This window comes from Temnothorax curvispinosus, unplaced genomic scaffold, assembly GCF_003070985.1.
Source record: "Temnothorax curvispinosus isolate PA1 unplaced genomic scaffold, ASM307098v1 QBEX01002543.1, whole genome shotgun sequence".
Taxonomy (NCBI): domain Eukaryota; kingdom Metazoa; phylum Arthropoda; class Insecta; order Hymenoptera; family Formicidae; genus Temnothorax; species Temnothorax curvispinosus.
Genome location: NW_020212323.1, coordinates 53901 through 81379, shown reverse-complemented (window position 1 = coordinate 81379; position 27479 = coordinate 53901). Strand labels below are relative to the sequence as shown.

Genomic DNA, 27479 nt, shown 5'->3' with positions numbered 1-27479 from the left:
CCGCCGAACAAAGGGTTCGCGTTATACAATTTTTTGGATCGGATGGTATCATTAAAAATAAATAAATATAGCGTAAAGAGAATCGTAGCTGAATGCGTAAATGCCGGTATTAGAAATGCGAGTATTGAAACGAGCGCGCGTCGTTCCCTCTCATCCCGATCGAATGGCAGTGACAGAAAAAAATGCACATTTATAAATGTAGCTAATAAATATAAACAATGCCCCGGAATAAGCGGCTCGGATTCTAACGGCGGTGAGCTAACAGGCCGAGCGATATCTTCCTCGATAAAACTCGTCGAGTGGATCAGCGAACGAAAACACAGACTTAATTCCACCGTAGAATTCGTTTCCATATATCCATTTTTCTTTTTCAGCATTTTGATTCCGGTTCCGCACGAGCCCACGACGAATCTGGAGCATCTCGTTAGAATTCGACCCGCTTATCTCGATCTCAGGTGAGACTCCGCGAACTGGTTGGAGTAATACTGGCCGGATACCGTCCTTTTTCTCTTCTTTTTGTCCAAATGAAATTTTTATTAAACACGGTTCTTCTGTAACATCGAGGACGAATTATAACATAAATAATCATCGTCGATCAGTATCACTTTTTCGCGCTCAACAATGAGTCTATCAGTAACACTGGAAGATAGTAGTTTGGGATTCGAGGGCGAGGGGGAACGGGGGGGTGGCGGCAGCGGTGGTGACAGCGGTCTCTCTCTGCTCCCTCTGCCAGGTGCATCTATCTTTCGCTCTCTCAAGCATTTCCTCTCGCACATTTTTTTCCATTCTCTCTCTCTCTCTCTCTCGCATAATTACCCAAATAATTACCGTTCACTCAGCTACACGAGGTTTTGGTATACAACAATACCTTATCTAGGTCTAGCCTAAATTGTAATTATCGTAGCGTGAAGCATCATGGTGGTATGTACATACATCGCACGCGCGCGTACAACTATAACTAAATCCCGGGTTCGTTTTTTTCGGACTCTCTTCCTGTTTGTCTTTAGCTCTCCGATACGGTTCCCGATATATCGTACATATATTAAAATATACAACGGACAGAAATAGTGGGAAGAAGGGTAGTTGGCGGTAAAACGTGTCTAGCGTGCCTGCATTCTCCCGAGCGTACCTCGTTGCGAAGGAAAAACAAGATTTAAAAAAAAGGAAGAGGCAAACGAACCACCACCACCGCTCCCCGGCTCGCTCGTACATAGTTTTTCGTTTTTCATAATTTTTTAAGCGACGCGAGTTTCCGGAAAATTGCAATTTCCACGCTCGTTCTTCGTTCCCAACGACGTCGAGATGACTATTGTTTCCGATGGTATCTCGAGGGATATGCATACAGGTGGATTTCCAGAGCGAGAGCGTTTTTCCGGACAAATGTTGTTAAATCCTTCCATTCTTTTTCCGCCTAACAAGATCTTGTCAATTCGATGATTCCTTTTTTCTCTCTTCACTGGAAATACACCTATATCGTTGAGCTTGTTTGCATATTTCTTAGGTAGAAAATACTGCGCAGTCGAAAATGGCAAGCGGGCGTTCTTGGTTTTGCACATTTTTTGTTTTTCTTTTTCTTTTCTACCCGAACGTGATAACCGTGGAAGAGAGGTGATAGCAGCCGATCGAAAAGTCGTGCACGCACAAAGGGTTAAGATTGTCGGCTCCCGAAGGACAATCCATCCCAGGACAATACAGGTCCGTCTGCCGGCTGCTGCCCCATGTGAGGTGCGTGAATGTGCGATCGATTGATTTCGAAGAACGCGACGCAGCACGGACCTACTTGTCGCGAATTTTGTCGCCAAACTGTCGCCAAACGCCCGCTCGCCTGTACTGAACGAACTTAATATGGAATGTACAAATTATCCTCCGTTTACATGTTCATTATCAGCGTATATAACTTCTCTCAGATGATCATTGATTTCGCTATCATACGGTATTGTGTCTCTCACTCTCACTTTCTGTGTATGTGTGTACTGATGTGTCTGCTGGTACGTACGATACTTTATCGGTTTTACGCAAGTTTCACATGTACCTGTTACTCCATTGACATACGACGTTTTTTTTTTCTCTCGGTAATAGAAATAATGCGGGATTGGATTAAAATCGTGCGAATAATCGAGTGTCGACCGCTGGCCTTTGCGGTTTTAACAACTCGGTTAGACATTCTTTTTTCCATCCAATCCGCCCTCCCTATCTCGTCTACCGCGCAACGAATCGTTGTCTATGAATAACCGTGAAAATGTGAAATTTCGTCGTGTCCAGCAGACTTTCCCAATTGACTTAATACTATCTTGTTGTGTATCTGTGATCAACTACTCGCATTCATACTTTTTTCTTTTTTCCTTTTTACTAAAGTCTCTCATCCACCATATCATTCTTCGTCTATTAATTTCTAGTTGCACAATCTCCGTCCACACGAGATCTTGTCCAGTAACATTTCTCATTCTCACATTCTCACTTTCTCTCTCTCCCTTTCTCTCTGTTATATTACGCCGTTTTACCACGCGCAATTTGCGTGTCGCTTACTCTTACATATTTCTATTCCGATGATATAATTTCGTTTCTTTAGAGTTTTCTTTTGCTCTTTTGTGTGATTCCTAGTCGCGTACCTGCCGGTTTGCATTTATAATATATGTATATATATATTATATATATATATATATAATTGTGCTAAATATTCTTTTATCAATAACATATTTTCCTTTATACACTCAGTAGAGCCGATTACTTTAACTGATAATTCAATGTCGTACTAAGCTATAAATGATTACTATACAGTGAAAGAGAAATGTTCGACAATGGGATTAACACAGGAGATCTTTTCTCTAAATATATGTATTTCCCTGTCGACTTTTGTTTTCCACGCTTTCTTTCGTTCTTTTTTTCCGCCATACATTCGCTTTTTCATACGTCGCAGCATCGAAATGCGCCATCACGCGTGTCGCGAAATCAAGAAAAGAAACCGGCCGCACTTCTCCATCGCAACACCTTCGATATAATCATGCAATCCGTGTGACAAGTAATGCGTGGCGTGGTTTAATGTCCGTACGCTAAATAGATCAATCTTTCTTTTTTTTTTTTAGTATGATATTACAGGGGGGGCGCGCGCGCAGAGATGAGCCGAGATGGTAATTAGATTAGGTATGCATGGAGTAACGTGATTAAGTAAAATATGTCGAAACAAGTTTTGTAGCATAATAATAGTCGGGGAGCGCTGTTGGTTGCAGGCGACATGTCTTGTATGGAACCATGGCAGGTAGTAGGATGCCGCTACTGACCGTTTACTTGGTGTACAGGTAAATGGCGACGATCAGGCCGTAAAGACCCAATACTTCGGCGAAGATCAGAATCAAGATCATGCCGACGAAGAGACGAGGTTGCTGAGCGGTGCCTCTCACCCCGGCATCGCCCACGATGCCGATAGCAAATCCGGCTGCCAGACCGGAGAAGCCTACTGCTAACCCAGCACCCAAGTGGGTGAAACCGCTACCAAACAAAAGAAAAATATTTCAGTTAATTACAGAGTCGTTTACGTTCTTTTGTCAAAGCATGAAACGTTTAAATGTAATTATAACAATACTGTAAAACGCTGCTCAATTTTTTTTTACACGTGTACAGAGATTTTAAATGTCACAGTAGCAGATTTGTATTATTGCGCCATATAAAAGATACGTACTTATAAAGATCGTAAGTAGGGGCTCTCCCAAGAGTGCCGGCAATGAGTACCGCCACTACAAGACCGTAAATGGCAATAATACCTGCCATGACAACGGGAATGATGGATTTCATGATTAATTCTGGCCTCATGACAGACATCGCTGCGATTCCTGTGCCAGCCTTTGCTGTGCCATACGCTGCTCCCAGAGCTGGAAAACAAGGTAAATAATTCGTTATAAATAATTCGCACAGTCGCATAAGAATTATATTCCGCTTCATATGTATCCACATAAACCAGTGTCGCAGTTCCACATACAGAATTGAATATTAATAATCAAACGAGAGATAAAACATCTTGAGAATCTTATAGATCTCTAGTTAAATCGAGAACGTTAAATATAACGATAGCCCGACAATCCATCTATTTTAATAGAATAAAGAATATGATAGCTAAATATAATCAATCGTCTCTCGAAATTTTCTCCCGTAGTATAAAAGGGATGTAACAAACATTCTACAATGTAACATTTGAACTTTATCATAAAAAAGATATACGCCCTGAATCACGTGCGTCTTCCTCCATTCATCGTTTCATAAATTTAATAAAAATTTACCGGTAAACGTTCGAGATATCTTTCTTCAAAGCATTCGAACGGGGGATTATCTATTAATTCGCAAGACGCACGTGATACGAGGATTCATTTAAAGACCGACATGAATCAACTTCCACGTCATAGGGCGAGGAGAGCCTCATGAAAAGGGGGAATAAAAAGGAAAAGATGAAGCTTGAACCGTGTGCCGTCGCGAATTTCTTCCGGACGCGCGGTATAACTCTTGGCGGTTTCAGTCGCCGAGCGTGCTATACGAGAATTATCGATCGAGCTCGTCGCGGAACGGTCCCGACGGGGAAGCGACGAAAATAATTATTTCGAGTCATTTTTTCCCTTTTGTCCCTTTTTGAAGCATCGGCGACAATCCCGCGCGAGAATCGCCGCAGTCGCGACGGGGGGGAAGAAGGGGGGACCTCACAGGTGTCCTCGTAACATAACACCGGGGGTACCCAGCCCAGCCTGGAAATCGCAGTCACATGATTCTCACGTTGGCAGTCACATGACAATCGCACAAGTCCCATCTCGTGAGTAGGGGGGCGTGGCTGGGAGAGGCAATCGTGTCATTCTCTTTTCTTCTCTCTCTCTCTATCTCTCTGTCTCTCCCATCGTACCTTCGGCCCTAACGTCCTGCTCCAATTAAACCTCATGGGACGTGATCTCATGGGCATTTAATCGTTGCCGCGCACCTTATCGTGCGCGAACATATGCGCGTCTTATCGTATATAAATAAACACTTCTCGAGCGTTCGTGGCCGATCGATCATACCCGGCCTGCCCGAGGCGTTGTGGATCAAACAAGTGGGCTACCTTCCTCATCATATTTCAGGGTTTATCTCCGACAAGTTTTCTGCGCCGTTAGAGATGAAGGGATCAGCTCTCGTCGGCGAGCGACGGCTCTCTCGGTCGCGACACGTGCGGGCCGGATGCGACCGCCGAATCGGCTCGCGATCAAATTTGTATGCTTTAGTCGGAGGCATATTCGCTCCTCGTATAAGGTTACTCGGGAGACGATCAATTTTATACGACGGTCTCGATGTTTTTCGGGGAAGAATGACGAGGAGAATCGCGATCTTTGCCCGTCGCGTCTCGCGTTCCCGTCGGCGGAAAGGCCGAGGGCGCATACGGGAAAAGGCATTCGTATTGATCTTGCCGACGGGTAAAAGCGACGCTCACGGAGGCGCCGGCGGCGGTGGCGGTGGCGGCGGTCCCCGGGGGTCATCGTTTACCGCGAATTCGGGAAAATCATTAATTGTAAATCGATACGCGCGCCGGGAGCGCATTCGCCTCGCGAAGAAAGAGCGACCTGCCGCGAAGGAGCGCGAGGGAAGGAGATCGATTCGCGTCGTGGTGTCAATATTATTAACTTTTTCGCGAAAATAACGCGAAAGAGAGCGAGGTGCGGAGGGTGCAGGTAAGGTGCAGGAGCACCGATCGGCTCGGCTCGGCATGACGCGGCGGGTGGCGGGGAGCCGCGTCTCGTGACACGCACGAGGTGGCAGGCGCACGCCCGCTCGCGTATCGCGTATTCCGTTCCCGTCCGTCTGTTCTCGCTTCTCCATCTGTCTGTCTGTCTGTCCGTCCATCCGTCGCTTTTCCGAGGCTCGTAAAATTCTCGCGGCGTGCCGCCGCTGCCGCTCGTCCGAGGTCAGCATTACGAAATAGCTGCGCCCGGTCCGGCCGCGGCCGCAGCTATTCCGCGCTGATTCGCGAATAAAGCACGGGTTCCTCGAGGGGGGAATGCCGCGCGACCGACGCGATTTCTTGGACCGCGTTTCCTAGGAAATTGCCAAATTCCCGCGGGCGGCCGGCCGAGCGAGCGAGACAGAGAAGGAAGGAATTTAAAGAGGAAAGTAGCTTATCAGAGCGGAATGGGGACATTAAACAGTTGCCCGGGAGTTAATTTTCGATAAGATAACGAGAGTCTCGTCGTCGCCGCTCGTCACGCGTCTCGCGGCACATGACGTCGCCGTTCGCCGACGAGGGTGACGAGGCCCGTCGGCGCGCGTCCGCCCCGTGGAAAACGAGGCGAACGAGCTCTCCCCCGCGTTTCTTCTCGCGGGGAGGATCGATAATCGTCGCGCGCGCCGCGCTACTCGCACACGATAATTTTCCGTCCGCCGTCCGTCTCTTTATGCCGCATGAGAAAATGGCGTGAGACGACGTATCGGCGCTCCGTGCCGACGGCGACGACGTCGACGAGCGACGAGCGACGTTGACGTCAACGTTCAAGTCGATGTTGATGCGCGTAGCTCACGGAAACGCAATAAAGAAGCGCCTCGGCTGCCTCGTTCCCGCCGACGTCGGATCGTCGAGAAGCGAGCGCGCGCGTACGCGCGAGCGAGATCACGAGGTGGCGATGCGACGGGCAGCAAAAACAGTCGACGAAACTCACAGGAGAATACGATGGCTGAGGCGGCGCCCATAACGCCGAAGAACGGCGAGTACACCGGGGCGCTTTCCGTGGCAGCACTCATTGTGGCCTGGTTTGTGGTCGGGTGGTCCTGGCGGTCGAGTCGATCGCGGGAGTATTTACAGGTTGCACGGGGATCGGTCGCGAATCGGCCGGGATCGTCGAACGTAGGGAGCGATCTTCACGTCACTCACGTCGCTAAACTAGTGGCCCACTGTCAAATATGGCCTACCGGGGTACAGTCAGTACGGACCACAGTGGCGCGGGTCATGTGATAAGTGACGAGCGCGATCAACGCGGTGGAAGGTGGCCGCGACAGCGGCGTGTCGGCGTCAGCCCGGCCGCGATTGGCCGCGAGCCCGCGCCGCCCGCCAATCGCGCCGCCCGTCTCATCCCCGGCCGGCTGACGTCGACGCCGCCGATTGGCCGCGTCCGACGCGCATCGCGCCGCGTCGCGAGCGCGTGACACGCGTTTTCCGCTCTCCGCGGCTTGCCGACTCGTGCGGATTCTTTTGAACGGCCCTGTCCCTGTCCTGGGTGCGGAATATCGCGCGAATCGTCCTTTGCGATTTGAGATCGCGCGACGTTCCTTCGATGATATCGCGATCCTGAGAACGCCGATCTTCTCCAATGTGTTCGACTATTTTACGCGTTGAAGGCACATGACCGGACGTTTGAACTGTTCGCGTCAGCTGACTCGCTGCCTATCGCGAAATTTCTAGAGTAGGGCGAACGGCGTAATATATTGATATGATTACTGAGATAATGAAATGAAAGGAAATTACTTGATAAACAGCTGATAATTTGTCTTTGTATTTTATAATAGACCCTAGCTTGTTGTTATATTTTACGTTAGCCGTTGCTGTATTATTCAACTCTCACTAAAAATGTATTGCGGCCCTGACCCAATTACGCCGTTTACTGAAGAAACTTTCGACTTGATCGAATTATTGCGATAACTGTGCAAATATTTTTTAATAAGCTTGAGCCATTTAACTATTTCTTACGTAATTATACGTTATCTTTGCACTCTGCCAGTTTTTAAAAATTTGAGTTACCATGTTTTAATTTTGAGATTTAAAATTATAGAATTTCTTAGAAACTCAAAATTATCTCTTTTCTAATTATATTCTCCTGATTTATAAGTTTTTGAGATTTCTAGTTTCTTTCAGACTTGAAAAATTACAAGAATCCTTGGAATCGCAGTTCTCATCAGAATTTCAAAAAAAAACACCTGTTGTCTCTGATTATATTTTTCTGGTGCTTTGTCGACTTTCGAGTACTTGAATTGTTTTCTTCGCAAATTATCGACAGTTGGTTTTTTTACGTCGGTAAATTATTATTGTAATACATATATAATTTGGGCTGCCAATTAATATAAATCTTTATTTGATTATATTCTCCTAATATGTTATTAATTTTTGAAAAATTAATATAATAAATTTATTTCGCTATCGACGCAGATTGAACAACGAAAGTGCAGCGAAGTACAGTTACCGAGCGCTCTCGTTCGGATAATTTTGGAACTGAGTTGTCCAAAATGTGTCGTAAACTTTGATAAACGCGCGTGCATGCAGATGCACGTGGATTCGACAGATACTTGTTTGAGAAAAACAAAGGAAAGATGAAATTCTCATACAAGGTAAAATATTTATTGTTTCAAAAAATGCTGGCAATTTACAAGTTTTTATTTTTCTGCAGATCGTATTGTTCAAGTTATTATTAAGTTATTGCATTTCTAACCTATAAGTTTTGCTATTTGTATATTCTTGTTTATTTCGTTCTGGATAATAAGACAAGTAACATATGTTATAATAGAAACATTGTATATAATTTTATATTACTAATACCTATGTATAAAGAAGGTGTATGTTTAAGAATTACAATATTTTTTATTTCTTTGTTTACAGTTCAGTAATTTACTTGGCACAGTTTATCGTAAAGGAGACTTACTCTTTTCCCGAGATGGATTGTCAGTTATTAGCCCTGTGGGCAACAGGATCTCGATTTTTGACCTAAAGAAGTAATAAAAAATATTAATCTTAATATGAATCAAATGTCTAAAAGCTTCATGAAACTTATAAATTTCATATCACGATGATTTTTACTTAATTTTATACAAAAATAATTCCTTTTTAGCAACAAATCCATGACGCTTCCTATAGAAAGCAGATATAATTATACTACTATTGATGTATCACCAAATGGTAGTATGTTAGTTGCAATTAACGCAGGTAAGATTTTTTTGTACACACACTTAAAGATTATTTATTTAATAATGTACATGAAGGAACATTTGTTAAAGAAAATATAATTTTATAATATATCCGCAGATGGCGAAGCTCATATCATCAGTTTGATAAGCAAAGCTATTTTACATAAGTACAGATTTAAAGGACGTCCCAAGCGTGTAAAATTCTCTCCAGATGGAAAGCACTTTGCAGTTTGCAAAGGAGGCGGCGGTAAGTATTCGCTACCGTAAAGTTGTAGAGGTGTATTTACCAAAACACGATTATTTAAAATAACACGTATTGTTTTTGTGTTTCAGTTTTTGTTTTCAATGCGCCAGGCTTACAAACGGGTGATTACAATCCTTTTATTATGGAACGCGCGTTTCACGGAGCTACTGCTGAAACAACGTGCGTCAGTTGGTCTTTCGACTCGAAACTATTAGCAGTTGGTTCGAAGGATACCACAGTGAAGATATATAGTTTACAAAAATCGGCGAACTTTAGATGGGTTACGTTAGGTGGTCATTCCGATGTAATTGTGGCATGTTTCTTCGAAGCAAAGCAATATGATTTGTACACTATTAGCAAGTAAGCGATGCAGTTAAAAAAATTTAAATAATTTTTAATTTATTGTCACAATATTTGTTACTGGACAAACAATTTTTTTCGTACACAATGATATTTTATATAGATAATTTAAATTTGTTTATTTTTGAGAATTTTTTTTACAGAAATGGCCGAGTTTGTGTCTGGGAATGTACGCTTGAACCGGATGATTGGGTTGAATGGGAACCACCTTCAAAGAAGGACAAATCCAAAGATAGTGATAGCGAGGATGACATTGATATAGACAAAATTATAGAGAAGACAGAGAAGCAAAAGGCTCATGCTGAACGTAAACTGTTAAACGCAGGTGATAAAATTTCTTTACCATTTTATGAAGTTAATTTGATATTGTTTGTAAATAATTACAAAACTTGGTAGAACATAGATGATAGGAAATAATAGTTCTACTGTATGTATAATAGTAATTTATAATAATACATTATATAATAGTAATTTGTATGAATACGTATATTTTACTAGACGACTTGCCGCAAGATGATGAAGAAGAAGAAGAAGAAGAAGTCTCGACAAAAGAGGAAAATAAAAAGGGAATGAAAATGTTGGGTTATAAAAAGCGAGCTACTTTTTATCTAGCAGACGAAGTTCACAAACAATATAAAGATGCGAAACTTACTGCAGCTGCTTATCATCAAGATACTCATATATTAGTTATTGGATTTAACAATGGTTCATTTTACTTGTATGAGATGCCACACGCCAATTTGATCCATTCATTAAGGTGCAGTAACATAAAAACTATGATTCAACGTTTATATCCTATTACATTATTATTGTATGTGATATTAGAGATTAAAACGATTGGCTTTACAGTATTTCTCGACAGCGTATTTCGTCGATTGCGTTGAATTCTTCTGGAGATTGGATAGCTATAGGATGCTCTCACGCTGGTCAGCTCCTGGTTTGGGAATGGCAAAGTGAAACATACGCTATGAAACAGCAAGGGCATCGAACTAATATGAACTGTTTGGCGTACAGTCCCGACGGCCAATATATTATAACGGGTGGTGACGACGGGAAAGTTAAACTATGGAATACGTTAACTGGATTTTGTACGCTTACGTTCCATGAGCATACTTCATCGATATCCAGTGTTCTGTTCAGTCACAATCGTAAATTCGTCGCGTCTGCCTCGTTGGATGGAACGGTGCGGGCGTACGATCTAGTGAGATACAGGAATTTCCGTACTCTCACCTCGCCACGTCCAGTGCAATTCTCCTGTTTGGCGATCGACGCGAGCGACGAGTTTCTCGCTGCGGGTGGTCAAGATTTCTTCGACGTGTATCTATGGAGCATGAAACTCGGAACTCTTTTAGAGGTGCGTGTAATTTTGTTTGTCCTCGAACATTGACTTGCACAATTTTAATTTTTACTATTGAGAAGATTGAATTGTATTAAATAAAATACTCGATTTTAGATACTAAGTGGTCACGAGGGACCTGTTGCAAGCTTGGCATTTAATCCCAGTCCCGCCAGTACAGAACTGGTATCCGCATCCTGGGACAAGACATTGAAAATATGGAATGCGGTTGAGAATGGTTCCGTGCACGAGACTATACGCTTGACCGCCGATGCGCTGTGCGTAACTTACAAACCAAGCGGAGAAGAAGTCGCTGTCGCTACACTGGATGGGCAGATTACGTTTTTTGAGTGTAAAACGGCAAGACAGACGGGCTTTATCGAGGGCAGAACCGATTTAGGCGCTGGTAGATCCAAAACAGATCTCATCACAGCGAAAAAGAATTTGCAGTCCAAGTGAGTAACTCAGTGCAGAAAATGTTATGCGGTAAATGTATGTCTTAACGATACGAACTTAATAAATCCTATTCTTCAGAGCCTTCACTACGTTATGTTACTCGGCTGACGGCACGTGTATATTAGCTGGTGGTCGTTCCAAGAACGTGTGCATTTATAATATTCAAGAATCAATATTGTTGAAAAAATATGAGATCACTCAAAATAGATCTCTGGATGGTGTGGATGTAAGTAACGATAATATATAATATACAAAATATTTTAAGTTTTTCCTTTATTAGGCTGAAATGTAGAATCAGTTGCAAAACAATCCAAACCTATTTTTTTATTTTCTAAGTAATTTTTATTTTTGCAGGATGTTATAAATAGAAAGTACATGTCGGAATTTGGAAATAGAGCTTTAATCGAGCATCGTGAAGGCGGAAACATATCGATGCGATTGCCAGGTGTCAAAAGTGGAGATATGGCAAGCAGGAGAGTCAAACCGGAAGTGAGAGTACTGTGTTTACAATTCTCTCCCACAGGTAGAAACGAATGATATATTAAATATTCATTTTGTTTGAAATACGCGTACTTAAACATTTTTTAAAACAGGTCAAGCATGGGCGGCAGCAACAACGGAAGGTTTGCTGATATACTCTTTGGATATTGGATTGATGTTCGATCCATTTCAATTGGAGCTTGGAGTTACTCCGGATACTGTCAAAGAAACACTTGACAAACACGACTATGCAAAAGGTAGACATCTTTATACTAGAATAATGAATGAAGAATAACAAATAAATGTAAACTATATTACTGCATTACCCTTTTAGCATTAATGATGGCATTGAAGTTAAATGAGAAGCTATTAACGCAACAAGTTATAGAAACCATTCCGTACAAAGAAAGTGAGTTCATATTATATAATTAAATACACTAACGATAGTAACGATAATAACAATGATTTGATGTATAATATTTGTTTTCTCCATATTACAGTTGAATTAACAACGACGAGCATGCCAGACGTTTATATCGAGAAGCTCCTGAAATTTATAGCGGCCGAATTGGAATCAACGAGGCATATACATTTCTATCTTTTATGGGTAGAAACAATTTTGACGAAATACGGGTCACGGATCAATACTTCACTTCAGATGCCGGTATTATTAATGCTGCATAAGAACATGCAAAAGAAATACGACGATCTTAGTAAAATGTAAGTGTTGTTGCGTTTTCTTAAATACATTTATATACATATTGCTATAATCATGGTAGTATAATTAAAAATATTTTTACAGATGTGATTTTAATCAATACACGATAAGTTATATACTGAGGATAGGAGACCTAAAATCTGCGAAAGATGCATCGAGGCATTCTGCGATCACGATAGACGACGAATCTGATATTTCCATAGAAGAAGTGGATACGGATTAAGCTTCATTAAAATTTTTCGTAGAATGAAAACTTTGTTAGTATAAAAGTATTGTAAATAAAAAAATTAACAAATGCCAAAAAAAAACGTATATTTTATTTTTCTATTATATCCAAACTCGTGATACACTTCTAATTTTTAATCGACGCCACGACGATATCTTCAACTCATTCACAAATTTCAAATATGGAGAGTGATTGTGTGTATATGTAGAGCTGTGTTAGTAAAGATTTAATATGTAGAATTTCTATCATTTTATCATGGCGCTTTTTTGAGTAGCACTATCGGCCAATATAGAACGACAAAAAGCAGAAATAGTATGGGAAACACAATTCTGCTGTAACAATCTATTTTCTGAGAGCGTGTCCTTTGCGTTATTTGGCACTCGGGATCTAGCCATAGAGTTGGCAGTATATTATTGTTATTATTGGTATACTTATTCTTCGGTTTGGTTGTGTGAACGAAATCGTCATCCCAAATGCTTCGTCTCTTCACCATTGCCATTAATCGCTAAAGATAAATAATCGTGTTTAAAGATAAAGTGCAATTATAACAGCCTCTCCTAACAGTGCTTTCAAGTGGGCCGGGTTCGCTCGCTCCGAGACGCCCCGAGAGCGATTAATTGACGTCATTTCGACAAATCGAGTAATAACATTAGTCGATTTGCCGAAGTGACGTCATTAATCGCTCCCGGGGCGAGCAACCCCGGCCCAGTCGAAAACGCTGTAAGCAGATCGTCAATAAGATTGCTACGAGGTACGAGGTAATTCAGGTAATTTTCAAGAACCTTGCACAATGCCAGGTAACAGGCAATAGGAAATAACCAAAAATTCGTTAATTACAACCTGAAAAATTCGAATGTTATGATCGATTGGCAACAGAGACAATAGGCACAGAATCTTCAACGTGACCGAAACTCCGTAGTGTTTATTGCCCGTGTATTCACTGTTTATTCTGCATTTATACATTATTTCTGATTTCTATTCCCTGTTCCTGTTGCCTGTTGCCTGGCATTGTGCAAGGGCCTTTAGACACGAACCGAGAACGAGTGAGATTCCATGGAATTTTGCGAATCATTTTGGTCGTTTCGCAGATCGAGCACCTTGACTACGACGAACTCGCCCAGAGCTGCGAACACGAACATCATGCAGCCAGCCATCCAGATGTCCAGTGCCTGCGTAAGCGGAGGGTGTAAATTTTTATGTCAGAAAAGATGGATATATATCAATACGAGGGATTTGTTCACGTTATGCAAAAGGTAATAACGATAATAAGGTGATCGAAGCTTAGGAGTACTTATAAAAATTTACTTTGATATAAGCCACTGGCGGAATATCGCTCTTAAGGCCGGTGAACATCGTCACCAACGTGAGCATACTTGTCACCAGGAGAGTCACTCGGCCAGGAATCGCGTCCAAGTCCAGCCAGAAGCTGAACCAGGAGAGCATCACCACCAGAGTCGACGGTGCGAACGTTTGTATCAAGTGGTGGCCGATCTGCCTCTCGAAGCGAAAGAAGAATACCAGCCGCGAGAAATTTCCTGCGAGAATTGTCAGGTAAGTTTATTTTTTTTTTATTTAGCACGTAATCTTTTATTATATAATTAACAGCGCGCTACTGTGTTCTCTACTTGGGTTTTAAAGATTTAATATAATACAACGTGGACAGTACAGTTTATTGTAATGAATGGGACGAAGACATCGAAATCGATAGAATCAAGCTGGTTGATTAAATTTCAGATTTAGATTAAAGGAACACGTAAATGCTAAATTTTGTTACATACCATTTTTTTCGAGCATATAATCTATAGTTTCTTCGAGTACCGCGGGCTTTCCGATGTCGTATTGCAAAAGCTTCAATTCGGGATTTACCGTAACACCGCCCGTGCCCCATTTTAAGAGCAACTTCTTTCTGTTGTAGGAAACTGCAACAAATAATTCGGACTGTAACAAGCGGATAAATTTACTGAGTTTTATCCGAGAGTATTTACGTTTTTTCTCAATTTTCTTTGGTCCTTCATTTCAAAAATAATTTTACAAAAAAGCGTGAGTTTATATCGTTGCGCGATTGCCATGCACACTTGTATTTGCATTTGTCTTTTAAAGCTCACTTACAGCTCTCTATATAAATTGGACAGATTTGAATATCCATCGGGTACAATTGAAATTCCATTTGACAGGCGACGATAGCGTTAATTCGTGCGGAATATTTAATGGTTTTATTCCGGTATAAAGTGACTAATGAGAATTTATGATTTAAAGTCGCAATCTCTGAAAAATTATCAATACATATAACGATTTATCGTATAATAACTGCACGCAGATAATGCAGTTTACAGTTTATGCTTACCGGAAACTTTCGAATTTAAGAAATACGGATCCGGTTGCCAAAGATTATCGAAAAATTCCTGAGGAAGTATTACGTAATCGTCGCCTTCCTCGAAAATATCTTGTGGCGTATTCAGCCGAGATTCTATCCAACTTTGACTGACGAACATGTCCACACTAATGAATATATATTCTTACAATTTGATAATATTTTACATCTATATTCTATACTTTAAATTAACAAGATAAAATATTTTTATTATATATTAATTAAATTCTATATTTTTTATTATTTCTGATTATAATTTAAAAGAAGCTTTTATCATTTCAATTTACCGAAAATCCATATCTTCAACGTTGATCGAGTTAATGTCGACCACTAAAATGTTGAAGTCCACCACTACAGGCGCACCCGAAGGCGGTCTAATCTCTGCAGAGAATTTTTTATTTTTATTACATATGGTTGCTCATCGTTTATGCCAGAAACGTAAGTGCGAATGACTCTCCTCGAGTCGCGTATTACCTTTGACATAGTGTTCCGGCAGAATTAGCCTCGACGTCATAGTACAATTGTTGACATCTTCGCTAAACAAGCTGCGAGGAAAATCCCGTCATTGTTAAAGCTCTTTTCTGTTTTATCCATTATTGTTAACACAATTTTTTTATTCGACGTTCGTCGTTTTATTTGTATTTCTGCATTACATCTGTCATTACTGACTCATTGGGAATTCTTCGTTACATTAAACGCGGGAGAATATCTTAGTCCTATAAGACTTTACTTCAGCGAGATAAAACGTGCTGTTTATCTTTTCGGTTAGGTAACTTATTTGATCGTGCGAGAGAGAGGTTGTGAGCGAGCAGCTTAACACCGCACCTGTCTTCGGAGAAGCAAAAGTACGGAGTTAGAAAAATTTGTTTCTTTTTTGTCACGAGAAACGCACAAGAGTTTAACATCACAAGCGCATATTGTCAAATTGAACATTAAATATCGTAAACATTAATCATTGTAATAACGACTTCTCATGGACCTGCCGCGTTAGCTTCAAATCATCCTATCTGGCAGGAAACAGCAGCTCGCTTTATCCTACAATTTTTGCTTGTTTCTTTTGAATAACATTAACACGAATATATTAGAAAAAGAACCGATCGAACTCGGGCTTGCTTCTTTCCGCATTTTATAAGAAAACCCACTGAAGTGCCTCCTTCCGATTTTTATGAACTTCCAATATATTGTACTCTAGATCAAAATGAGGGACAAGTATTTTTTTATGCGTGCTCAATCATATATTTAAGGGGTGAACATTCCTTTGAAAAAAATTGGTTTTTCTCTTTTGGATCTCATCATATCGACGAAACTATAAAAGATAGAAATTTTTTAAGTTAAAAGTCGAATGGGGTTTTAAGAGTACTTGAAAACAATGAGAAAAAAAGTTATATATTATATATTTTTTTAAATACCCGTTAATCACTCGTTAATTTTTTTTTTTTTTTTTTTCAAACAAAATTTTTTTATTACCAAATCAAAGATTATTTTATTATGATGTCCATATTGCACAGTTGGAAATTTACTACTGAATACTGCAACACGTATTCCATAAGTCTACGTGATTCAATTAGTAACATCGCATATTAGAAACATGTATAATTGATTGTGCGGATTTTATACGTTCCATACGTGCTCATACGCGTTATTTGGCGCGTGCACTTTGACTCATTTATATATTTGACTTTTATATCTTGATACTATGACTTTACTATGTTCTATTTCTATTATTATAATTAAGCGTTCTACCTGCGTAAAAAATGACTTGCGTCATTATAAATAGAATGTCCTCCAAATGTACTTGTTATTGTCAGAGGAAGATATAAAACAGAACGTGTTGCGTAAAGAATCGAATCGAATGCATGAATAGGCATGGATAGCGGTGTGTACAGAGGGGTTTGTAATTAATTCTTGAAAGTAGCCAAATATAACTCTATTATATGTATATGGTTGAATTCATAATAAAGTAACTTTTGATTTGGTGATAAAAAAATTTTTTTAATTAACAAAAAAAACATTAAGTAGTAGAGGAATTTTGAAAGACAGAAAAATATATAAATTTTTGTATTATCTTAAAGTACTCTTAAAACCATTCAACTTTTAATGAAAAAATGTTTTCTATCTTTTATAGTTTCATCGATATTTGCCTCGAAAGAGATGACCAATTTTTTCAAAGGGGTGTTTTAAACATGCGATTGGGCGCGTATAAAAAGATACGTATTCCCTCCTTATTGATCTAGAATACAACATATTAAAAACGAAGGACACTTTCTTGTCGGAAACTGTCGTTTCGCAATTTTTCTATCGCTGATATTCGAAAGCGATAAAGGACGCCGCCGCGACGAAACGGCGCGGTTTGTCGCGCGGTGCGTAACGAGGCGAAAATGACTTTTAAAGGAGCACGAAGTCGTTTACCTCGAGGAACACACTTCCGGGAGAGAATTCCACCATAGGTGAAGCAGAACTGCTGGAAGTGTGCGCTTCATCTCAGCCGGACGTGGTCAACTGACCGCGACGACGGTTCTCCGGCATCCCTTATGCCAGGGCGGCGCGCGGCGCGGCAATTAGTCAATTATCAATTATTTTACTGTCGCAATCTAGTCCAATTGCAGGTATTGTCATCCGCTTTTGTGCTTGTCGCAATTGCCCGTTGCGAATTGCGTAACGATGGACTGTTTTGCGTAGACGCGTTACTCGCATCACGTAGTCGAGTCAAGTTACCGCGTGACGGATATTTTTATCGTGTATTATTCCGATTTTTAACATCCATTTGCTAATGGAACGTGCCGACAACCTGCATCACCCTTCTATTTTATTCGCAGCTCTAAGTGCAGTTTCAGACACATGCCATTCCTCCGCTCGCGCGTCGGCATGTTCCCCGCACGTTTTATCTCTCGGCGACTTTATTATCATTGTCGTGTTGAGCAAAACGAATCTTGAAATGCTCCCAATATTTTGCGATTCTCTTCCTCTCTCCCCTCTTACTTCCTTCTTCTCGAGTAGCTGTATTTAAGGAGAATGGTCTCTCGCAGAGGACAGAGAGGTGTGTTTGCGCGTGTAAATCTTATCATTTCGATAACGCGCGGCAAGCGGCAAGAAGGCAGAGCCGCTGTTGAGAAGAGAAAATTTAATAAAAAGAGACAGAGGGAAAGAGAAAGGTGAGAGTGAGAGTGGGTCAGTATAGGCGTTTAGTCCGGGCTACGGATAGCAGGTACTGATGCAGGCTCGGCAAATGACCGAGGAGGAAGCGCGAGATTGCGGTGTCCTTTCCTTTCCTCCTGGTAGCGTCCTGGAGCGGCTGGAGCAACGGTACCGTTCATTTAGACGGCGCTACGTCACGCGCGTCTAAAACCCGACCTCGATCGTCGGCCTCGATGAGACCTCCCGTTCCTCCTTTGCTCATCTCTTCTTGAAGGGCGTTGCGACAGGATGGTAGAGGAAGATGACGCTTTCGGATCCGCCGGAGGCGGACGGCTGCTTGATTTATTTCCGATTGTGCATTATTAATGTATGTACAAGCGTGTAGGTAAAGATATGATAAATAAGAGAGAGTCTAACGTTTCCGTTTGTCTATTCTTTCCTATCATCTTCAGATAATTTTACAAAAATGAAAATATCGCTGTAACTCTATTAGAGAGAATACGTTGGTTTTTTTTCATGTGTTGACATTCAACAAAATACTTCAGGGTAATATCTCATCTCGTGCAAAATTATCTCAGAAAATAAGTGCCAATACTTTTTTGCGCGATGCAGTTAATTTTGTTTGACGAATCTTGCACTTTGAACCGCAAGATCCTAGCTACGCTTTTGCATTTCTTCATATTTCGTCTTCGTCAAATTCCAGCCGCTTCCTCGATGCTTACACGATGTAAATAGTTAGCGAGCGTTCCTTTAGACACGACTGATCCCTCTGACTTTCCCGTTAAACGGATGATCGCCTAAAAGAATGGTGGACTAAAAAGATCGGCCATCGAAAAGGACCGGGCCACGGTTTCACGTGGTTTGCCTGAGCGTTAGAAGAAAGGTCATCGGACTTTGTAAAGAGCAGTTTAGATACGAAATATAGAACATGGTGAAAGTATAAACCGGCAGGATTTTATATGCATCTCTTTCTAAGGGCAGGTCTAAAGGGGGATAGAAAATTGGACGAGTTCCAGTTAACTTCGGCAGTTTGTCTTTTGATATCGATCCGTTTTTGATCGTCGTTAACGTAGAAAGAAAATCTCTTCTAAGGATAATTTGTATACTTTATTCCAGACGTGGAGTGTTATTACCATCGGAAGAATCTCAACACTGCGTGGGTGGACCGGTGAACAGTAAAGTGGATACCAGGTGATGCGGTCAAAAGGATAATGCACATAGAAAGTCGTCTTGCACATCGATTTTGTATCGCCCTTTATTCTCCTCCAAAAACATTTCGACACTGCGACTTGGCCTGGATGAAAAGAATGAGATTTATATCTGCAGGATCCGTGCGATCTTCGTATAATATAGATGAAAGGTAAGAAGACCGACGATCTTTACGATGCGATTTTCCATTCCTCGTGCACCACTTGCAATCAGCGGTGCAAAGCGATGGGCCGTCCCGTTTAAAGGAATCCCGTATACACGGGGGTGCAGGCTCCCCCGTTGTAGAGGTGCGTATTGATTTCTATGATGGCGGCCGGCCGGCGCCTGCACCCTCCGCGATCGTAGGAATGGCCAGGGAGCGTTGCTCCGTAGTGTTTTTCTGTCACCGAGGACAAGGCGCGCGAGAATTCGGCGACGAGAGGCGAGGTGGTGAATCGAGACACGTGAAAGTTAATTATTATCGTTCGACGGAAACGGTAGAGACCGTGTCGCGCCGGCGGCCACGTTTACTTTCGATTCCGCCCCCGTGGGTTCTCCCAGGAATCGAGCCAGGCGACCACCGAGGATCCGTCCGCGGGTGGTGATGGTGACCGTGTTCGCGTATGGATCGTCGACATGGGTGGCGATCCCTGAGCAACGTGCCGCCCCACGATCGCTTCGCTGAGATCGCCGGCGACCCGGTGCTAGTATCCGTCGACAGACGGGACCCTCTTGAATGAGAGCTCGCGCGTATCCCAACGGGACACTCGCTAGTCGTCGTAATCGCGCCGGTACCGACGAAGAGGGTCATCGCCACGAAGTGACGAGGGTCACGCGTCATCGTTTTTGATCCACGCCGGAGAAATCAGCGAGGAGCAACGATACTTTCGGGTAAGAGATATAGGCGATCCTCGTCAGATGGTTTTATTGCTGCGAATGGAATAAAAATTATACCCGAGGGATTACCCGGCGTACGAATTTCTCGTAAAATATGCTACCTCGCGTGATAATGGTCCTCTTTAGGTCTTGGCTTTGCCGAGGTGCGACTCGAGCCAAGTGATACTTGAGACTTGTTTGTTCCAGGCGCGGTACATACAACGTATAATTTTTTTTATTTTTAACAGTATCGATTTTCTTGTCTAACACGGATCGTTGCGAATATATATATATATATATATATATATACTATTATACTTTTTGCAACAATCCGTGCAATGGTTCTTACTGAAATCACACAAGCACGCCAAGCAATTGTGTTGGAATCAATGATAGGTTTGAAATATTAACCCTTTTGAAGCTGCGCTGCGGTTTATTAAACTGCCTCGTGAGGCTCATTCGCATCTAATACTTATCCAGAGTTTTATACAAACCCCGGAGAAAGTTTGCGCGAAGATGAAACGTGTTCTTCTATCGCACAGATGATTTCGAGGCGTTAGTTTAAATTAATGTTCAATTTGTACGAATTAAATCAAACGCGAAACCTTTCACGGTTATTTAACCGTAACTACACATAAAGACTATACCGCACTTGTCACTTGTCGTTTGCTCGTGAATGACTCGTTAGCTATAGTTTACGCTCTATCGACCGACTTATACCCCCTTTCGTCATTTGTTCATGTGTCTTACTTTTAATATCTCGGTCATCGACTCATTACAGCCGCGGACGTGCTCGATTCGCAAATAAGGATTCGCATTCTGGAAAAATTCGGAAGATTCTCACGGTCGGGGGGTTGTTAATTGCCGTTCCGCGCATTACGTTTCCCGTTCTAATGCAAAATGAGTTTATACAGTCGGTCGAGCAGCTAATTAGCAATCATGTGATTGCAGAGCGGTACATCGAAAATCGCGCACTTCCCGTCGCCGATGATCGACGATTTTGAACAAAGGAATTACGGGCGATGCTCGATTGAGGCCGCGATTCAGTGTAATTCGCATAAACAATTTTCTTGTTTTTAATATGCTGTTTGACGAATCGCGGGAAGAGGCGCGAGAGGCCCGTCATCCTGCGACATTTAACGAGACACGACGAGACGTTCAAACGCGGTCAATCGCGCACTTAGTCATGTGACATGTGACAGTAGAAAGCATCGGCAACAGGCGATTCAGGCGGTTTATAGTTAGCAGCTGGATCAAAATGACTTGTATCCACCCATCGCGTTTAGGCTGACAGACCCGGCGGCGTCGCGGCAGTCTCTGCTTTTCCCTCCGCGCGACTCTACTCCAATTTAGATCCTCCTCTCCTTATAGATACGAATTAATTGCAATCACGTTTCTTCCCAATTTCTTTTTAATTCAAGCAGAAGGCACCTAGGCACCTCTGCGTTTAACCTCGGCAAAAGGCACGCGCTTTCCACGCGAGGAATTCTCGGAAGAAGCAATCGCTCAGCGGGTATTACGCCATTAACGTTGTAAAATTGCACGCGGGTACGCGAAGACACTCTTCGTATGCGAGGGGTTTTACTTTCGCTGCTTCTTCATTTGCCAGATGCATTGCACTGAACGTACCGGCGCTGCGTGATACGGAGAAAACACGCGTGGTCGAAAGAAACGCCTCGCGTGCATTACGAGATCGGCAGATCTGCGGATCGAGGGATTCGTTGCTCGTCGAGATCTCCATGTGCGATTAAATGAAATTTAATTAAACTTATATTTCTTGAAAAGCTTACGTCACATCGTTGCCTCGCTGATCACGTATGCGCGATAAGCATTTGCAACAAGAACATGCGGAGTGTAACGATATAATTAAAGCGTGATAATTAGTAATCTGATATTATTCTGTTATAATAACCGGTCTTGGAGACGCGAGCGATCAGTCTGCGTGATATTCGACCTTTTTGCTTTCAAACCGCTTCTGGTTTTGTCCTAAGCCTCAAACGATAATTAAAATCATTAATAAACTTGAACCTCTCATCCGCGAAAACGTGCGCCATCGAGAAGCAAGAAAATTTCGCGCGTTGAATGTCAGTCACTCGGATCAAGGAAAGTTGCGCCTATGCAAGAGGAGTCAGTCGCATCTCGGGTGTATACATTGCTAGGCCTAGACATTGACCTCGAAAGTGAGGTGATCATGGCCGGCGTAGAGACGTATCGAAGAAAGTGCGCCAATCAGCCTCCAACCGGTTTGCGCCTTACGTGTATCACTATGATCGGACGTTATAGTCGATTCCCTTCTTCAGAGGATTCTCTTCTGTGAATCGATTAATCAGTCGCCGATCGATTGCGCTGCCGTTCGGAAAAATATATACACTCAGTTCTCTTTTCACGCAATTCTTTTTAATTTTTCTTTGTAATTTTCCAAAATAACACGATTTTTTCTTACGTATCTATCGCATAAAAAGAGAGTTGGATGCAAAGAGGGGATATAATATACCGTAATTATACAGCGCGTATAGCCAAAACGGCATGAAATTGCAATGTGACGGAATATAAAGAAATATATAATATAATTTATTAATCAGTTTTTCATTATTTAACATACAGTTGATATTTTTATTACTTTCTATTTTTTTTATCCATTAATTCGCCACTGTTGTCTGACTTGTGCGAGCGCGAGAGAATTTAAGTATAATAAAAGATAAAAAATATATAAATCGATTTTGAAATTTGAGCATTATTGTCGTTGGGAGATCATTCTCTTCGTTTCGATTAACGGAAATGCTGCGAAAAGGGGAATGTAAATGCTTTTAATAAAAGTCTCGCTTTCACTTTGTCTTTAGGGCAACAATTGTACAGCGTTTCTTCACCTGATTGTCTATTATACGCGTTGATATTGTGGATGTAGATCCGTTTTCCGGATATAAATGTCAATAATTATAGTTGAAAATTCCGACGATGCCACGCGGATAATCCGCACGTTACGGTACTTGTTGCAGTTTACGTAGAAAGCGAAACTTAATAGCTTCAAGTATAATATAAATATATGTATAAAAAGGCGGCAGTGAAACCGATCATCGATATTATCTCTCTTCTACCTCGAACGATACATACTACACGATGTGACTATATACCGCTACATGTGTATAACATTTCACTTTTTGTACGATGCCAATCTATGCTGTCCTAGAAATTGTGCACTTTCTCGAATTTAAAGAACAGAAACGACGTATTTTGAGGAATTTCATTAATCTCTATTATTATTTCGGCAAATTTGCGAAGATTTATATGGAACTATCGAAATCTGATTGGACAACACGCATACGCGGCTCTTAAGAAGAAGAAACCCGTGTATAACTAACGTTCGCGGGATATCGATGCTAGGATATAGCGAGACATTAATTATCGTATATTTCAGGATGAATTAAGTTCTGCAGAGACTAATATGCGCTTATCTTAGTTGGGAACGTCAATAATTACGATAGGTACAATCCTATCTCTGACCGATGCAGGAGAAAGGAAGTGCAACCACTCTCTATTGAACAACTTTTCCCTTCTTTTCAAGCAGGCGTTAACTGTAGACTGGTTATCGCAAGAACAAACACGTTGAAAGCAATTTCACTTATTAGAATTAGCAGCTTTGCGATGACAATATCAATTGTGCAAGGAAGGCAAGTTTACACAATTCCAATAACTGTTGCGCTAGAATTTTTTCCAGTTTTGCCCTAAAGAAGATGGCCATCGGGCTGTCGTCCTTTAATAATCAATTTTTTTTTCAATTTAGATTGCCATTTTATATTTCTGAAAATATTTCAAACCAAAATAATTTTAAACCAAAAAGCTAACAAGCTTTGTATCATTGATATTCGTATAAAATTAAAAACTTCTTGCGAAGCAATAAACAATGTCTCGAAAATTACTACGTCTATTGGACATCTTTATGACGTGTTTGATTTGCTTATGTCGTTTGAGTTGCGACGTATCTTACAGCTATTTACGATATATTCTCAAGAGCAAACGTTGAATACATTTAAACGTTGAATAGTCCGTTTTACCGATGTTGATTCGTTTTAGTCGTATGGTTGTTTGACTTATTCCAGATCGTACTGTACCCATTATTTTATACATGCAAGAAGAGTGTGACATGGTAAAATATATTTTTTTTCTCTATTCACGGCAGTATGTCGTGAGATGATTGATTTTGAATGACAAACTTACGGGGATTTAGGATTTAGTCGGTGCACTACTATATTTTACCCGCAGGAAGTTACGTGATTTGAATGACTAGAAGAATTTGAATCTTGCAAGTCTAAGATATATTGATATTTAACGTGTGATGAGTTCTCGGAAGATCTACAATGGCCGGCAAATATTTAAAGAGACGCCAAATATTGTTTCTTAAATTCGTGGTTAAGTAATGCCTCGCTAACGAAGCGTTTCCGCAAGAGGTGCCAAAGTGTGTCAGTTATCATTTTCCCAGGAAGTATGCGACATTAAAATCTGCTGTGCGACGTTCGCGAACTTTATTTTTTCTGTCGTGCGAAACTTTTTGCTTTGTCAAACTTTGAATTTGAGTTAAGCCGAGTTAGGACACTGTAACGTCACGCATTGTAATGCACGCATTACAGTGTTATTGTATTAAAGCGTGAGCATTCCAAGTTTCTCGATTACACCAGCAGCATCAGGGGAGCAGCTTAAAATTGAAAGATCTTCTCTGTTATATTTTTTAACGTAATGTAAATTTAAAAACAAATGGAGACATAAAGCAGATAAAGATAAAGTTAATAAATAAGATTAATATTATTTACGTGTTTAAGTCATTCGGAACATAATATCTCGTAAAACACAAAATATGCATGACTGATCAATTTCACATTCAGTCGCCTAATATAAATGCACAGATAAAATCAATATTCGTCAAATTCTTAAACGCTGAAAGAATTTTTTGTCATATGATAAATAAAGTGGGATCGTTAAGAAGGAAAAATGTAATATATATCTCTATGCTTGTTATGATGTTCTTTAAAATCGTATTCCGGCCGTTCTAAGGAGACAAATTAGTCTTAGGTTTTTTGTTTCTTTAATCGCTGCCATTCAGCTGCTTGTAAAATAGAGAGTGTAAAGTCGTCGCCGCGCCAAGTCGCAGAGCGACGAACGAGGTCGTACAACATGTGGCATTCTATCTTTTTCTTCTCAGCTTAAGAGAGATGTCCACTGCTTGAAGCGCTGTTTATTCATGAGGAGGCGACACATTCGTCCACTAAGATGATTTGGAGAAATTTACCGAGACGAGTATTTCGTGTATAATATGCCCTAGATAGGCCCTAGACATGTAGGACTTTGAAACAGCTGTGAAGAATTTCTGGAATTTGATTTATGTCTATTCGATTTCTCTGTCGCACGAGCGATATGCATTAGCCTAGTTCTGATTATCAAGATTAATTAGATTATTAAATTAGTAATAGTCATATAATAATAAATTAGATTAGTAATAATTACGATGTTGATAATAATAATATGTATAATAATATTATAAAGTTAATAATGGAGCATTTAGGAATGTAATTGCTTGTGTTTAGTACGTTGTTCCAAGATCGATATTTCGTCCGCGTCGAGAAGTAGGTCGTTACCTATTAGATATTCGGTTATCAAGTGCGTGAAGATCCTGATAGAATGGTCCCGTTATAATTCAAGTTTATATTAGACTCGAATCAATACGTAAACGATAGCGCCATATTCTAATTTTTTCGACGAAATGTTTGCTATAATATTTGCTATAACAATTCTTTTCATCTAAATCATCTCTTTACGGTATGATACGTTTGACGATATTGAGGCATACATTTTTATAATACGCTGGTATGGAATGTCTCATTATCATGATGACACACCGGTATTCGATTGCCAAAGTGTGACACTTTCGAAATACCTATGAGATGTTCATAAATGTTCTAAACTTCTGAAGTGTCAAGAGTTTTATTCAGACAGACCGATGTATAGGATGTTAATAGCAAATTGAGTTCGTTATTCTGTTAATGCAGCTGTCAATTTCGCTAAAAAAATATTGATATTCGATATATGTTGTATAGAAATACTTTCTCTGTCAGATAATTGATACTCGCGGCTGTTGAGTAATTAAAAATCGATATCATGTCAATACACGTTAAAATTAATGAATTTACATACGTTGCAAAGATGACTTTGCGTGCTTGGTACATGTTCTACGAACGTACTTAATCAAATATATGAAACGTGAAACACGAAAAAGATTTATTTGTCTTATATCGTAAGAAAAAAATCATATTTGATTTCTTCTATTGTCGTCATAATATAATGAATTACTCAGAACCACAATAATGTCTGAACTTTAGGCATCAAAAGAATGCTTCAAATTAATTTAAAAAGTCTTGGAATACAGTTTATTAGATGTTATATTAAGATGAAGAAAATGTTTATACCGTTTATTGACATGTCAATGAATCCAAAATGTCTTGTAAGCTATAACACGATCAAGAAATTTTTATGAGAAGGATAAAAATATATTACCAACTCCAAATATTTCTAAATTTATTAATAAATTTTATTTTGCATTTTTTAAATTAAAATGTTTCACGAAAAATCCCCCATTTTGCGTTGATCTTTCGTCAAGTTTTGAGTCACATTCTACGCACATTCTCATTTCATTATGTGTTATCCACTGCGCTTTATAAATCAAAGACTACGTAAATAAAAATTAAGGCTATGTGTTTCTGAAAAAGTAATAAAGGGTTTCTTAATGTCACGCTTTCATTTAATTATATCATTATGTCATTAAAAGATGTGGAAGCAAGAACCTCTTACATATTTCCAAAACTTGTTTTACTTCGCGAAGATCAATTATCGGACCTGATCGTCCGTTTGGCGCGAGACCAACCGAAAAGTGTGCTCGGAGGAAAGTTTGCTTCGGGGGTTATATTAGCCAGATTTCTTTTGGATGGGCATACTTATCTCACAATATGTTATTAAATTAACATTACATGTGGAATATTTATTACAAATATGTAATCAGTATTTATCGTTTGTGTGCCAATGAGTTTCGAAATAATTGATATGTTTACAAATATGTTTGATTAAAAACTTTAATCAAAATCTGATGAATACACTAATGTCAGATTCGTATTTGCAAAACAAAGTGGAAAGGTCGTGACACGATGAACGAGC

The 27479-nt window shown here is 40.6% G+C and overlaps 4 protein-coding genes across 5 annotated transcripts in view; 2 read left to right on the top strand and 2 right to left on the bottom strand.

Moving 5' to 3' along the window:
* Nucleotides 1–513: 513 nt before the first annotated feature.
* Nucleotides 514–6968, bottom strand: LOC112451777 (V-type proton ATPase 16 kDa proteolipid subunit). Its single transcript, XM_025011626.1, has 3 exons — nucleotides 6660–6968; nucleotides 3677–3866; nucleotides 514–3486 (listed from the first exon to the last, which is right to left on the bottom strand). Exons 1-3 carry the CDS (start codon nucleotides 6739–6741, stop codon nucleotides 3282–3284), a joined length of 477 nt encoding a protein of 158 aa, XP_024867394.1. The 5' UTR covers nucleotides 6742–6968; the 3' UTR covers nucleotides 514–3281.
* A 1258-nt stretch (nucleotides 6969–8226) lies between these two features.
* Nucleotides 8227–12781, top strand: LOC112451771 (periodic tryptophan protein 2 homolog). Its single transcript, XM_025011616.1, has 15 exons — nucleotides 8227–8319; nucleotides 8588–8700; nucleotides 8817–8911; nucleotides 9011–9139; nucleotides 9226–9496; nucleotides 9640–9821; nucleotides 9995–10253; nucleotides 10346–10850; nucleotides 10950–11287; nucleotides 11367–11514; nucleotides 11643–11811; nucleotides 11882–12025; nucleotides 12103–12177; nucleotides 12269–12488; nucleotides 12571–12781. The coding sequence occupies exons 1-15, from the start codon at nucleotides 8302–8304 to the stop codon at nucleotides 12707–12709; spliced, it is 2805 nt and encodes a 934-aa protein (XP_024867384.1). The 5' UTR covers nucleotides 8227–8301; the 3' UTR covers nucleotides 12710–12781.
* A 25-nt stretch (nucleotides 12782–12806) lies between these two features.
* LOC112451773 (glycine receptor subunit alphaZ1) lies at nucleotides 12807–18043 on the bottom strand. Of its 2 annotated transcripts, XM_025011618.1 has the most exons (9): nucleotides 17493–18043; nucleotides 15558–15628; nucleotides 15371–15464; nucleotides 15057–15211; nucleotides 14822–14977; nucleotides 14491–14631; nucleotides 14018–14247; nucleotides 13747–13881; nucleotides 12808–13217 (listed from the first exon to the last, which is right to left on the bottom strand). In XM_025011618.1, the coding sequence occupies exons 1-9, from the start codon at nucleotides 17561–17563 to the stop codon at nucleotides 12966–12968; spliced, it is 1305 nt and encodes a 434-aa protein (XP_024867386.1). In that variant the 5' UTR covers nucleotides 17564–18043; the 3' UTR covers nucleotides 12808–12965. The 2 variants fall into 2 exon arrangements, with proteins under 2 accessions (XP_024867387.1, XP_024867386.1); XM_025011619.1 differs by lacking the exon at nucleotides 14822–14977 and having other exon boundaries at nucleotides 12807–13217.
* A 1688-nt stretch (nucleotides 18044–19731) lies between these two features.
* Nucleotides 19732–27479, top strand: part of LOC112451774 (elongation of very long chain fatty acids protein 4-like) — an 18874-nt gene continuing 11126 nt past the window's right edge. The window contains exon 1 of the mRNA XM_025011622.1: nucleotides 19732–20297. The gene's annotated coding sequence lies outside the window, so the exon portion shown is untranslated. The remainder of the gene's footprint in view (nucleotides 20298–27479) is intronic.

Excerpts from the sequence above, each read along its gene's own strand:
- LOC112451777 (XM_025011626.1), bottom strand. The coding sequence starts at position 6,741 with ATGAGTGCTGCCACGGAAAGCGCCCCGGTGTACTCGCCGTTCTTCGGC. Across the intron at positions 3,867-6,659 it reads CTCAGCCATCGTATTCTCCT|CTCTGGGAGCAGCGTATGGC; the intron begins GTGAGTTTCGTC and ends CTTGTTTTCCAG. Across the intron at positions 3,487-3,676 it reads CCTACTTACGATCTTTATAA|CGGTTTCACCCACTTGGGTG; the intron begins GTACGTATCTTT and ends TTTGTTTGGTAG.
- LOC112451771 (XM_025011616.1), top strand. Across the intron at positions 11,515-11,642 it reads GATCTCTGGATGGTGTGGAT|GATGTTATAAATAGAAAGTA; the intron begins GTAAGTAACGAT and ends TTATTTTTGCAG. Across the intron at positions 11,812-11,881 it reads TTTACAATTCTCTCCCACAG|GTCAAGCATGGGCGGCAGCA; the intron begins GTAGAAACGAAT and ends TTTTTAAAACAG.
- LOC112451773 (XM_025011618.1), bottom strand. The coding sequence starts at position 17,563 with ATGAAGCGCACACTTCCAGCAGTTCTGCTTCACCTATGGTGGAATTCT. Across the intron at positions 14,248-14,490 it reads TTATATGCTCGAAAAAAATG|GAAATTTCTCGCGGCTGGTA; the intron begins GTATGTAACAAA and ends CAATTCTCGCAG. Across the intron at positions 13,882-14,017 it reads CGCCAGTGGCTTATATCAAA|GCACTGGACATCTGGATGGC; the intron begins GTAAATTTTTAT and ends CCGCTTACGCAG.